The sequence below is a fragment of the Stegodyphus dumicola genome, chromosome X1 (genome assembly GCF_044657685.1).
Source record: "Stegodyphus dumicola isolate Sdum_Otavi_A_Nest chromosome X1, ASM4465768v1".
Lineage (NCBI taxonomy): Eukaryota > Metazoa > Arthropoda > Arachnida > Araneae > Eresidae > Stegodyphus > Stegodyphus dumicola.
The window spans coordinates 30,649,689-30,665,053 of NC_140780.1; the positions used below are offsets into that span (position 1 = coordinate 30,649,689).

The following is a 15,365-nucleotide window of genomic DNA, read 5'->3' on the forward strand; positions in this document are numbered from 1 at the left end:
CCACGACGTTTTTCTCCGCGACGTTTTCGGCTGAGATGTTTTTGCCGCAATGTTTTCGGCTGTAACCGGAGTGCTCTATAATTCATTGCAAGACCTGAACGATTATAGTTATGCTACCCAATGGTAAATAGTAACCGTACGGTCTACTTGACTCTTGCCTGTGAGAAGAAGTTACTGGTGTTCAGGAAGGTGTCGAAGCAAATATCTAGCAACTGCTCTTCTACGTAAACAAATGACATCGACTTTTAGGTGGAGGAGGTAGTAGCATAACTTCGAAATCTCAGACAGCTTCTTCGCGTGTTATTTAAAGATGTCCTCCATATTTTCTTGATTAAAAAATGGTTGAAGGAAATGAAAACGGGGATCTCAATTAGAGCAAGAAATGAAGGTGAAAGTTCGCGTCGACGAACGGTACATGAAAGAAAGGATGGTGATTTAAGGAAATAAATTATTTGTTTTAAGTTTAAATGGGGACAATTTATCTGCACTAAACGTCTTACGCATTGGTATGTTCATTGGTTTAGGCAAAGCACGCAAGGACTATCTACTTAGAAGCTGGATGCCTGCGAAATCCTGGGGAAACCACAAAACTACTTTTCAGTCAAGCCTTTCGAAGGGATTTGATCGCGGATCGAACTACTAGAGTTAGATGTCTCTTCCCCTCAGCCACTAGTTGGACAATCTTGCAAAGAAGAATACCAAATACTAAATTTTAAGCACCTTAAATGAAGTTATAGTCTTACTCGAAATCGAGTTTTCAACAAAGCAGAGAGGTTACATGTCTACAGTGTAAGATTTCTTCGAAAATGCTCCTTCGTTCTTTAATTCTGATATTATTTAGTATGTGGACAATGTTCTGATCCAATTTAATAAAATTAGTAATGACCTGGAATGTTGAATGCCTCAATAAATATCTCATTAACTGAAATGAGATTGAGTGAAAATTTTTGCGTTATTATTATATTATGGAAATTTCAATAAGCAATTTATATTAAACATTTGTTTAGTTTAAAAATTAATATGCACATTAGACGCTTATTAAAAACTCTTGAAGTTAAGTAAACACAGAATATCATCATAAAAGGCGAAAATTACTTATGACGTGTTTCTTTGGCAACATCGGTTAAGTTGGTAGCAACGCCCATCATTCTTAGAGCATTTTTTTTATCAAAATGCACCAATATTCGACACGGGAAATGCGTGGTCCAAGTCTTCCTACAGTATTCCAAACATGCTAGAAACAGTAAAGAAAAGCTGATTTGCATGGCCAGTTCATTTATACAGTAGTCTTTTACTGAAAGCTCGAAGAGGCTAGCTTGCCTCGAAGAGGGTGGGCAGTGTTGACTTATACGAAAACTAAAGCTTTTTCTTTCCCAGTTATAACAATCGTAAAAGATTCACCACAAATCATATCTCTGAATCTTCTATTATTCATTTTTTTCTCTAGGAAATACATACTATCTATGCAGACCTCTTGATATAGTGATAAAAGAACCTTCTACCATAGCTTTCAGCTGGTCTCAAATCCCGGAAAAGTTATAGATGTTTGTAAGTGAAATAACGTTTTGAATCATGGATGCACTTGAGTCTTTTTGAGAAGTTGGTAGAAGAGGAAGAGGAGTATGAGACTCTTGGATTCGTCTTCCCTGGGGGTTCTCTATAAAACCTGGACGGAGCTGTGCAAATGTTGAACTGTTCCCTCTAATGTACCCAAGGTCCCGACAATGACATGCGCTGGTTATAGCTTATTATTAATGATTAATTCATGGATTTGACTGATGTCATCTCTTATAAGAAGGATAAGCAATAACCACATCATGACAATCTATGCATTTTGTCAATCGGAATCCCAAACTAAACAGAAACATTACCCACACAGCTAACATCACTTTCATGAACAGTTATTTGGGATTAACGTACCCCTGTTTGCTTCAGATTATAATGTACCTAGAACTAATATGCAGTGTGAATTTGAAATGATCTGTAAAAAGTACAATCGTGCGTTCGTCATCAATTCAATTGTTAAGGGTTGAAAGGAATATTCCTTCACCTGAATACATAGTGGGGGGTCATATGCATACATCTGGTTTCCCTGTATGAAAATGTATTTCATGAAATTTCTAGCATACACTGGAAGTTAATACCCTTGTAAATACAGCAATCGGGAAAATACTAGTTCTGTTGAGATAACAAATGTGCTTGGTTGAGTATAAGAAAGGTGATATGGGTCACCAGCTTTAGCATTAGCCTTCCCTTGTATGTAGCTGTAGGATGATGCATGATAATTTTGCAGTCGATTCCATAGTATATAAAACAGAGAATGGATCACATACTAAGGAATTTATTCCTAGCACTTGTCTGCCTCTTTTCTATAAACAGGTTTCTACATGCATTTCCTTGTTAAATGATGTCTTGCAGGTATACAGCTAAATATTTCTCTGTTAAATCATTCTCTTGTAGAGGGGAAGCTATTAAAATATCTTATTTATTGAAAAAAGATAATTTCCGCACTACTGCTGTTTTGTTTATATATTCTTATTAAACACTATATTTCATACAATATGCAGGCAGACATATAATTTACATTTACAATATTACTTACCTATAAAACTATTTGTCTTCAAAATTTCTTGTCGTTCTCTGATATACCGAATTCTTTGTTTAAAGGTAATATGATGACGTAAGCATTTAAATATATTTTATATTTGTAGGGTAAAAACTTTAGAGAATGGAATCACAAGAACTTTCCTAACGTATTCTTTATTTTATCATTAAAAAGACCTCTAAAATGGTAGTTCTAACCCGTATTTGATACACATAACGAAAAGCTACATAATTAAAAAATTCTTAAACTTCAAAAGAGTATTTGTAGTCTGAAGTTTGAATTAATCTTTTACGAAGATTTTCTTACTTCAAAACTTAAGCCAAATATTTAATTACGCTACATTATAATTAATGAAGAATTACTGAGCAATCCTCTTATTTGAGAAGAGCACTTTGAAAACACGGGTGATAATGTAAAATTGCATGAAAATTTAGTTAAAATATGAAATGCTAGAATGCTGTTAAATAGAAAATGATTACATTGTAAAACAAAAATTAAATTCAATTGTGAATAAACCGTAGCAATCTCTATGCAACATTTCTTAAATGTGTTCAGATTTTCATGAATTGAAACAGAAACGAAGGAGAAAATAAAAAAACAACTGAAGAATGCAGTTGAAGAAAATGGTTGTAAATTTTGCCTTTAGTGGTACTTAAATCTGTGACACGAATGCATTCAGATTTCAGAAATTCAACTGATTATTTAAGTTATTTAGAATATGAGCCCTCTTCGTTGAAGCAAATACCCGAGCATAAATTTTGCAAAGCTATGAAATACTAAAAGTTATAAAACTCATTATATGCATTAAATGTAAGTTACGTTCACTGCTTTACATAAATTATAGTTTTAAACTGGTAAATCTGGGCACAGAGTTGGGTAAAACTTCAAAGAAAATAATAAAAGCAAATCCAGTCTTTTAATTTGAAATTTAAAGACGCCGTCTAATAGACCTTTCATCTGAGACTTCATTACAGAAGTATAGGTACCTCGTACATTGAAGAATCTTAACTTAAGTAATACTATCTGTGAAAAGGTTGTGGCAATAAATGTTTATGGTAGCAATGAAAGCTCTCATGAGCCAACGCCTAAGTCTGTAGATTTTATGAGGGCGACCGCGACCCATTAGTTGGAGTAACTGCTGTCTAGAAATGGACCTATGTTTTATTCCGTATTTACATATGGTCTCCAGACGATGTAATAAAATAGTCTCGAAAACTGCTTGACGGTTTTTATTGCTAAGGTGTTATCCTGGTGAAGTAACAGTTGTTATGCATTTCAGATATAATTTTTTCAATAAAGATGATTATGAATTCCTTATCATACCGTATACAGAAGGCAAAAATTTGTTCTTCAGGAATCCTAGAGAAACATGAATCCAAGTCTTCATTTTTTTTGGGGGGGGGGGTTCAATTTTTTTTTCGATTTTCTGTTGCCAACAACAGAACGTGATTTTTCATTTTACGCAAGGATATGACGCGGAAAAAATTTCTTAAATCTTTTCGAATACAGTGTCAGCAAACCTCTGTTCGAACACAACAAGAATAAATTTCACCTCAACGCATTTATCTTCTGAGATCAGATGTCAGAACAACACACTGCGGACGTGAGGGACGAAGTTAAGAAAGCCACCACATAACGCAGATAGGACTGGGAAGGAAACTTTCTCAGATTTTTGCGTGATCTAAATTATATGTGAAGTGAATGCGGAGTTCTCAAATTATGTTATTTCCAATCTTTTATAAAAAAAATTTCTCATTAAATGATTAATTATTTGACATTTATAAAACATGGAAAATAAATTCTGCTTCTAAACAATTTTTATCAAATGCCATAAATAGAATATACGATTGAAAGCTAACTCATTAAACGAATTACCAAATTTTTACCTATGCGATTCCTTTTAAATGAACATAAAAACTCATTTGTACTTTTTTTAACAACATTTACTCATTTCAATGTTAACAAGTCTATTTGCCAAAGTAAAAGGATACTCACTTTAATTAGCTCTTCGTTTAAGTCATTTTTGTATAATAAATGAACTAGAATTGTGACCAATAGTTTAAATTACGTATGTTTGAATTGATTAACCTTGTTTGGATAGAATACTGTAAAACAAACTAACCATATCAAAAGTACTTTTGTAAAACAAATTAAACGATTGATGAGGGCATCTTTAAGAGCTTTCTGTAACAAATTACCAATACTATAAATATTTACCGATGTAGCATGTGTTAAAAGTGATCTGACATAAATGAAAGGAAGTTACGTAAATTAAGGAGCATTTCTAGCAGATCGATTTCATAGTAAGAATGGAGATACGGATAGCGCTTCCTTGTTCTTTCTTCTGTAACAACGGATAGTGTTTGCATTGTTTGACGGAGGGAGAAACAAATTACATTGCAATGATTTCTTCAGATATTGTTGAAAAAAAGGATAAACTGGAATTTAGATAGCAATTAAACTAGTATTATACCAATGCAGTTTTATGTTTCTCCATTTTTCATTGAACATCTAGATACGTTCAGAACAACTTTTGCAGGTTCAACAGAACATTTTTTAAAATGTTGGGTTTTCATCTTCAGTTCTTTCTAATCCTTGAATCCAGTGTCAGTTTATTTATATTTCTTTATAAGTGTCGTCTACTGCGGGCATATTGATTTCTCTGCACTGTTTTTTATTCTTTTCTTTTCATTATTATTTTTTCACTTCAGTCATAGATTGATTGTGGCAGATAATCGACATCAGAAGAAACATAAATCAGATTTTCGGAATGATTTTGACAAATCTACAGCATTACTTAGTCAAGGCACATTTTTTCAAAATCTAACGCAGCTCTTTTTTAGCACATAATCACGATTTTTGCCATTATAAGACTGTAATACCTAAAACTACTCGCTTTCATAATTAGCATTTTGATACGTTACTTACCTAATAACCAATGATTAAGCATAAGTTAGACAATAAGAAGATATATTTGGTATTGCCACCTTTATATATGTACAAAGTATTAATATACATTATGAGATCTAGTGAAGCGAAACTAAAGCTGTTACAACTTGAAACAGGATATTAAAGGCGATGCACAGTTAACCAATCATTGTCCAAATAGATCTAATTCGGTAAAAATTAAGCATATTTCCTATAGATACAAATTTATTAATCGTGGCATAGCTGCGATTACTTAAAATTTATCGTTAATTATAATGCACTGATTCAAAAGTCAGTAGTGAACTCAAAGTTATGTGCAACGACAGTAATTTGCATTAAATATTATAACCGAAGGAAAAATTCCAAAATCCTTTTGCACATTAAACATGAAAAGCTAGAAATTGTATTATTAGTTATATGTAAGCAATAGAAGGTATCTATAAGAAATTAATCTTATCTGTTTTCATTTGAATCATGATTTATTTAAGTTATAGATTCTATTTCGAAAGAAGTAGGATTTTAGGTAGAGATTTGGTGAAATTTCCTACGTGTGATATAATGAAGATTCAGCCTTTCTCGGAATATCTTTTCGTAGGTCATTTTCTCCTAGACAAGAACTTTAGACACTTTTGCCATGAGGAATTAATTTACAATTTGTACTGAAATGATTTATAATAAACAGACTATGTCATGTTTTAAAGCAAACAAAACAAATATTTAAAAGGTTAAATGGCATAAATAAACGCATAAGGCAAAGCGATAGCTTTAACTGTAAATTTAGATCCTCTTGCAAGAAGCATCCATGGTGCAAATAACTAATTGAAACAATTTATAATAAAAAGATCACAGCATTTTTTTAAAATAAATAAACCCAAACTTGTAAAGTTAAATGATGTAAAAAAGCGCATAAGGTAGAGTGATAAGTTTAACTGCAAATACAGATTTTCTCGGAAGAAGCCTCCATGGTACAAATAACTAATTGAAACAATTTGTAATAGAAAGACCATGGCATGTTTTAAAGTAAACAAACCAAAAATGTGTAAAAATAAATTGAGTAAATAAGCGCATAAGGTAACTTAAGCGATACCTTTAACTGCAAGTACAGATTCTCTTGCAAGAAGCATCCATGGAACAAACCATTAATTATCTCAATTAATAGGCATGTACTTATAATAATCGAGGAAGCTGGAAATTTTAGCTTTTTCTGTCTACCAGAAATATTCTCGAGGCATAATTATTAGCAATAATGCTACAAATTTAGAAATATTTGCAAGATCACAATAATAACTGACCAAGTATAAGTAAATTATTGGTATTAAAAATGCTGGATTAAATGATGCATAAATTTCGCATGGAAAACAAAGTGCTAGCGATAATTATCGTGCCATGCGGATTCTTCATGAAATGCCTCAGAGCAAAATATTTCTCTAAGAAAGCACTCCCTTTGGAGTAGTTATACATAAAATAACTCTTCTTTATGAGAAACATAATTCTCTTTTCGCGTCAAATCACAACATTAGAGTAGAATGCTGCTTAGCGAAACAGTTTCACTAAACGTTTCGAGTTTTGTGCTATTCCTTATGTTTAATACATTTAACTAAAGCTTTTACTGAGAGACTTTACTTGAATTTTCGGGAAAGCTTAATTCTAATACCCCAATTCGTTTTGTTTCCTTATTGCATTGAACAAGTACATTTTTGGAGGTAATTTTTAAAATATCTGGAATTCCGATTAAATTCGTTTTTGGATTACCAATAAAGCTAAATCATTTTATTTAAATTTTTTATATCCGTGCCTCTGCATGTAATAAATAAGATTATAAACATCCCATGATTAAAAACTTTCCTTTTTGAAATTATTAGCTTAATTTAAAAAAGGGGTAAAACTGTAAACATTGAAACAGCAGACTTAACATTACGAAATTTTTATTATACACTCTGTTTTATATTGTTATTCATGCTTTTGACATTGTAGAGTGACATTTTCCACATACGGTCAAATAAATTTGCTAATAATTAGTCTGATTTTTGTTTTTCAAAATTTTAGTTAAATTCAGCGAGTATCAGGATAAATAAATATCCGTCCTCCTCCTTCCAGGTAAAAAGCTATGACAGCAATACTACCACATTTATGGTATGTTCTCCATTCATGGAATGTAGGTGCATACTACATTCATGGAGTCTTCCAAATGCACCACATTCATGGAATGTAGGTGCATTTGGAAGAATGTAGGTGCATACCATGAATGTGCATACCACATTCATGGTATGCACCTACATTCTTCCAAATGCTCTGCATTTAGGTTCACATGCGCAAAAGAAATTTTCTGATTCAGCAGGAAAAATAATTAAGTAAACTCTAAATAAGGCAAGTTTTGATTTGAGAAATGTTAAAAAAAATCCGAGTTATTGAAATGTATATAGGTGAGCCAAAGGCTTTAAAAACAGCTCCAAGATACCGATAATGATGCTTATAGATGTGAAGCATAAAATTCACGGCCCACCAGCGGCCGAGCGGTAAAGTCGCTGAACACTGGTAGTTCGGTCCGAGGTTCGAATCCCGCGAACGGACTGGCTGCATGGCCGTTTTCGTGGTTTTCCCCATGTGTAACGTGTATACGAGCCAGTTTCCCTTAGAAAGTCCTCCACGAAAGGCATCCCTCCCCTTAGGCGAGATAGCCCTCGTGTGCTTTGCCATAATTAAATACACCAACACCATAAAATTCACTCACAGACAACGACATTAAAATTCAATGTATAGTATGTGTACCATTGAGATAATATTGTTACATGCGTACGGGTTCGTAATAGATTGAATACATAACTTCCAATAAAAGGTTAATAAATTGTATTATTATCAAAAGAAATATAAGAGAACTCTGGATTTTTCCTCAGAGATATTCGTACATTACCACAATATCACGCAATAACGTAATCCACAATCCAGAGAAATCTAATCCGATCAACAATAATAACAGCAGCTATCTAAACAGCTGAACTGAGATGTTATTTCTCTGGCTTTTGGCTCTACTCTTATATGCGCCCTAATATCACCAAATGTGGCGGTATGTGTTCTGCGCTGGTTTTCGGCGCGATTGCTTGTTGTATGGCGGCCCTGTTGATGTTGAAAAATATTTTGCTGGAGTAGTTTAATTGCTCGTTGTTTCGTGTCGTGCGTGTTTTGAAATGGCGTGTGTTGCAATGAGAGACGTGATGGAAAGATTTCAGTCGCATATTTTAGATTGTGTGCAAAAGAAGTTTAGTATTCAAAGGTACGATGTTGGAGTTGTTAACGAATCCACTCTGTATAATGCTCTGTGTCTGAGAAGATAGGGGGGGAGTTAGAGCTGTGAAAGTTGATGAATCGAAGTTCGGCGAAAGGAAATATTGAAATATTATTGTGTCCATCCTGCTGACGGGCAGTGGGTATTTGGAGGTGTGGAAAGAGGGTCTGGGAGACTATTTTTAGTGGCTGTGCATGTTAGAAGTAGGGAAATGCTGATGCAGTGTATTAAATAGTGGATTGAGCCTGGTACAACTGATTTTTTCGGATGGATGGAAATCTTACAAGGATTTAGGAAAAGAAGGTTTTGAACATTTATTTGTGAACCATAGTATGAATTTTCTGTACAGTGTGTCTGGCTGTCATATAAATAGGATAGTGATTACGTGGCGGCATGTTAAAGGCGGTATGAAATTGGTATTTCTGCTGTTCGAAAAATCATTCATTCATGGTAAGTGCATTTTATTTAATTCTTGTACTTATTTTGTAGAATGTTATGTTCATTGTTTGTTTAGTATGAATTTCTGTCGCTATTGTTTTTTTAATATTTGAGTCCTTTTTGTTGATTAGTGCGTATTGTCTAGATTTTGCAATGCGTAGATAAACTTGAAACGAGAACGCTGTGTACATGGTATTCTTTGAAATTTATTGTTGTTATGTTAATTTATTAAAGCGAGGTTTGCGTAGTTTGTACACCTCGCCTTAATAAATTAAATTTTCGTTCGTTGCCTAGATTGTGCAATTCGTAGATTTTTTTTTAAAGTTTAAACAGCATGTTGTGTACATGGTATTCTTTGAAATTTATTGTTGTTATGTTAATTTATTAAAGCGAGGTGAGCGTAGTTCGTATATTCGTTCTTTGCCTGGATTGTGCAAATCGTAGATTTTTTTTTTTTTTTTAACATATCGCTGTGTACATGGATTCTTGTCACATATTTTTGGTTAGAAACTTTACGTTTTTGCTATCTAAATTTTTTGCTTTTGTTTCGGATTTTTAGCTTAAATTGTTTGTTCAAAACGTGATTTTTCATGTGTGAAAACAGCATTTTTGGAGACATTTTAGACTTAAAGTTCGAAATGTAAACAAAAAATTTAGATAGTAATATGGCAGCGTACAGTTTCTCGCCAAAAAAGTTTGGCGAGAGATTTGGCGACCTGAGGGCGCATATAAGAGTATTTCCTGGCTTTTTATAGCTTTTTAAATCGGCCACGCCAGATAGTTCTAGCAATTTCTGGCTTCCTCTTAAAATTTGTCACGCTCTCCACTGCACGGGGAAATAAAATAATTTTAATTATAATTCTACTAAAAGTATCTAACTACTAAATACAGAATTCGTAACAATATGAAGAATTCGCAGATTTTCCGATTGTATCGGACTTTATTGAATTATTAGGGGCAAAAATACTTAATTAGAAATTTTCTAGAATGAAATCAAGAGGAAAAGCTCAAAATGGTGCTAACGGCAAAATAACGTATGGTAATTCTTGAGTGTTATGTGAAGCACAATTCGTGAAAAACATGTATTGAACTGTTTGCACACACGTTAACAAATTAAATTAGTAAAAATAATATTAACCTTATAAATTAGCAATTATTTCTTAGGACCTTAAGAAATTATTTCTTAAGCTCTTAGGACCTCAATATATCTTTGAATCACTGTTATATAACCCACGTTTTCCTATAGTTGAATATTAGAACCATAGAACCGATCAAAATGACCATTAGCAAAGTTTGCATATTCATACCTCGTAAAGCTTTCTGGCTTTGAGTGTGAAATTACATGCCTCATTAAATCAAATATTTATAGAGCAGTCATCTTGAGTGCTTGAATATCAAGAGACTCCCGAGAACGTCTAAACGAATTTATTTATCAGAAATAAAATAAATTACATATAAATAAATTATATTTTCGAACAACTAGCTTTTAGCTTAGCCTTAATTAGGTTTTGTTATTCCTTTGTCGTTTAGCAGTGATCATGATTTGACAAAATTATGGTTTCTGCTTCACACTGCTATTTCAGCATTCAGTGTGTCAATAAATTTAGTTTTAATATTAGGATTTGAAATAAATTTAGTTTTAATATTTTAAATTCTTTTTAGAAACATTTCCATGAAGCAACATTAAATACTTCATAATTAAGCTTCAACAAGCCAGTTTTGAAAGCGCTTTGTTTCAGTTGTAATGAATCTTTATTAATTGATAAGTTGGAAAGAAATACTCGTACATTAGAATCAAATGAAATGTGGTTTAACACATGAGTCACTGCGGGCACCTATGAGACATTTTTATATTGTATAGATGAAAATTGCTGAACAACCACTTGAGCAAGAGCATTATAGTGCCCTCCTGTGTGCATACAAATGTGCCGTACATAAGAAAACAAACAATTACTATGAGGTGAAGTATTTCCATTCCTCCGGTCTATTAACTGTGAGATACGCCGATACCAATGGGCTATATTTTTGTAATTTCTTTTAAAAATAACACATTTGTGTGCTATAATTTTTGAGTTTTCTATTACAGGACAATACGTCATGAGCGCAAATCTTATGCATGCAAATTGTAAACATAGTTTCGTCATCAGTTCATTTCCGCTTTCAAAATGTTTTTAGATATAAAGAAATATATCTGTTAGGTTAGTTATTAAAAAATAAAAAAAGAATTATGCATTTTATACCTTTATACCTAAAAATATATTACGGGGAGGCCAAAGGCAATGCTCAACATTCTAGACTGTAGCTTAGTTTCAAAATCACAACTGTGATTGCATTTTTTACTGTAATTTCAATGAAAATAAACGCAAAATATTTAATCTTTTACAGGATAGTTTTCTATTGTGAAAGGAATCTTCTGTAATTTTGCTGCAACAATGGTGAATGTGAATTCGATAAAGGTACTATGTAACGAACCCACACGTTTTTGCATTTTTCTAAGCCAGTATTAGGATGACATGCAATTAACAAGCGTAAATTACTCGAAGAAAAACAAAATTAATTTATGGGTTTTGCATAGTTTTACGCTTGTTAGAAAGTCTACAGATCCACAATGCTGTGCCAAGCAGAAGGAAGAAATATTTTCCTATTTTAAAAAGTGAAGGATATGCGTAACAATCTCGGAGATTGTTCTTAACAGTATAGCTTGGGAAGAATTCTGGCCTTCAAGAGCAAATTGAGAGAACGTCCCCCAACAAAAGTGTCACGGAGAGGGACAAAATGCATGCGTTACATACATCAAGCATGAAAAATAAATTTCTCGCCCCGAGCTGTGACACTCTATCTGAACGTGTGACATGTATGTTAAAGTGGTCCTGCGGCGCGCTTGCAAATTATTTTTAATACAGAGAATAATTCAAGATTTAAGTGAGACTTACTTTACAAAAGCGAGCAGAGACGAAAGGAAGAAAAATGCAGACAGAACTTCCGCCCGGCCAACTGCACTGGAAACCTGAAAAGATGGAAACATAAACTTAAGTATTTTTAGAGTACAAATTGCTTTGCGATGCGCAGCTAGAATTGCGTGCGTAGCTACGAAACAAAAATTGCACGAATATGCAAGACGAAAATTGAATGAAAGCTCTAAGAAATTTTGATAAAGCGTTGCAGCATTCGACACACACATATACAAAAAAAAAAAAAAAAAAAAAAAAAAAGAGAACGTCATCTTATATTTTGTACTTTTTTTGATTTGAAAAGACAAATACATAGTGAGAAAGAAACATTTCTCAGATAAGTATTAGACAAAAGTGCACTTTTGTTTCTTCTGGAGTTCATACCATCACCTTTCACTTGCAATACTTTTATATATTTCGTTACATGTATACATGTTCTTCAATGCAAATGGTGTATCTATAAGAATATATATATTTTCATTTAAATATGTTTTAAGTGAATATATATATTACACAGGATGCATGAATACGTGCGAAATTCAACTGGTGTCACACACAGTCACATTATTCGTTAATTACTTGAGTGTGGTCGAAACTTCTTCAAACTTGCTAGTATGAATTTTTCTTGTTCATTTTATGGCCATTTAAGTTAAAGATGACGTAAGAGGGAATTAATGATTTACATCGTTATCCAAATTTATTCAAATATGCTTCGTGTAAATTAAGAATGTCACAGAACTAGCAAGTATCACTCGGACAGGAATCAAGCTTAAGCAGAGTATCATAAATATGCTGTACTCTGATTTTGTAAAATACATGTGCTTGAAACAGTATTGCTCCACATAAGTGTTAGATGACAATAACTTTTACGGTTTTACGATTTTAATAGTAACTTTAAGTACTACGTTTATTTGAAATTTGAGTTTTAGTATCATTTACATCACAAGGCAGGTCAACAATGGAGCACCAGTTTGGTAATAAACAAGAATAAGTAGTTAGTTGAGCAACTCGTCCCATAACATGTGTACTGCTATTTCATCATGGCATTGTGGCATTGATCGTACTGGGGAAGACGTTTTTGCACACCCGAGTTATAACATTTACCCAAGGGTTAGTTGATAGCTATTTACTGTTCGCTGGCACAGTTTGCTACAAGTGCTTACGACCAACAAATTGGTCACCTTCCAATCTAATGCCGCCGCATGTACGTAACAGCTGCATCCGAAATTTCGGTAAGAAGTTTGGGAGCGGCTGGTCAACAGCTCCGACTACGCCCAACGATTACAATCTGCACAATAAACGGACTAATGGCAGAAGTTATGAAAAGTGTACACAGAAATTTATCCTACCCTTCCTAACCTAACTGCTTATGTAGAGTAATAACTCAAGGGATTTATTTTCAAAACAAACAGGCTTTGTTCGACATTTTTAATAGTATTAAAAAATAGTAACTAGTTTTTGGTCATACTAAGTGTAATTATAATAGACAAATAAAACCTTTATCTAAGTTTATTTCCTTCAAACATCGCAGTCAAAACCAATCAGTGCCGGCTATGGATTTTTGTTGTCAATGTGGCATAGAATTATCAACCAGTTTTTTTGTTTCCATGCAGTTTTTTCGTTTCAGATTTGAGAAAATGATTTTGGATAAAAAGAAATGAAATGCATAGAGTATTGCTTTGATTAACTTTTAAAGCATCTCGAAAGAAAAAGTGAGTTTTGGCAAAACAACCAGCCATCTCAAACTTCTTTAAAAGTAAACCAAATAATACTTCTGGCTAAAGGAAGGTTAATTAACCAGTTAACTGTGACGGCCTTGTTTAAGAGTGCGCACCGTTTTGTGTCGCCAGAATCCAGCCATAACGAGTATATTCGTGAATCACAGAGTAAGTTGCGCTGGTAAGATATTTGATTAAAAAGATGGGTTTATTTTATAAAATTGAAAAATTTATTACTAATATTTACTTATTTGGTTAACATAAGCATATATTACATACATATTAAACTAAAAACGCAATGAATTAAATTAAATAGTATACATATAAAAGTAAGAATTTAAATTCCTGCTGTGGATTCACTATATATTCAGCGAAACAGGGTATTATACACAATGAGACTTTGCAAATCGAACACCAGTAACACGGTTCCTTCCTGATCTTACGTTTGTAGTAATGCGAACATTATATTAGGTATATTGGCTTATATAGGTCTAAATGGCCGAGTGTGTATCAATTTATTTCTTTCAATTGGATACGTGGCAAAAGTGTCTTCAATAAATTTGAGCAAAAAGTTGATACGCGATAATGTTCCGTTATTTTTTACATAATATGAACGCATTCATATTATATATATATCCAACTAGTCTCATTTTCTTTTCCCTAAATATTAACAAAGTACTCTGTATTCAGAAAACTGGCTTGAGTGCAGTCGTGCTTACAAATTTTCATTTGTAGCATTTGTACAATTTCATTTGTACAATTTTATTTGTACAATTTCATTTGTACAATTTCATTTGTAAATTTGGTAGCAGTCTGTTATTTACTTGATTTAGATTTGTCGAATCTTAGTAGGAGACGTCCGATTTATATGGTGTAAAGATTTATTGAAGAAACGTGAAACTTCCCTGATGTTTAGGGTTTTTGTTACTTATTTTCACATACAAAATTTACGAGGTTCACTAATAAATAAATTAGAAAAACTCTTAAGTGTAGTTAGCAGTCATTTAATTCGCTTATTTAGAGATTTAGTTTGAACCCTTATTTCCAAAGCTAACAAAATTTCCCCATGGACAGAATCTAAACTGCGATTTTCATCTAAGATCACTTTTTCTTCCAGCACTTTTAGTAAGGAATCCACGTTACCAAATAAGTCGACCTAATTTGATTTGTTCCAAAATCGATGTCTGAAAAGTATTCAGATCGTAATAAAAGCGTGTGTCGTGTTAAAATTGTTTTTAGTTGCTATTTTATACACTTTTGATTATTTTTATGACAAATAAAAAGAGCTGGAATTGACGAAACTACTACATCGGCTAATAATGTTAGTTGTTTACTCACAGAACTTGCGCTGCGGAGATAAAATATATAATAGTATTTTCAGATCCATTTCCAATTTGCAAAAAAACTGTGGCAGTTCAATGTTCAAAAACCGTTTTGTTGAA

The 15,365-nt window shown here is 32.9% G+C and overlaps 1 protein-coding gene across 1 annotated transcript in view; it reads right to left on the reverse strand.

The window, feature by feature from the left end:
• Nucleotides 1-15,365, reverse strand: part of LOC118197709 (protein O-mannosyl-transferase TMTC1-like) — a 441,210-nt gene that overhangs the window by 255,207 nt on the left and 170,638 nt on the right. The window contains exon 3 of the mRNA XM_085808444.1: nt 12,188-12,261. Coding sequence (XP_085664570.1) covers nt 12,188-12,261 — 74 coding nt within the window. The remainder of the gene's footprint in view (nt 1-12,187; nt 12,262-15,365) is intronic.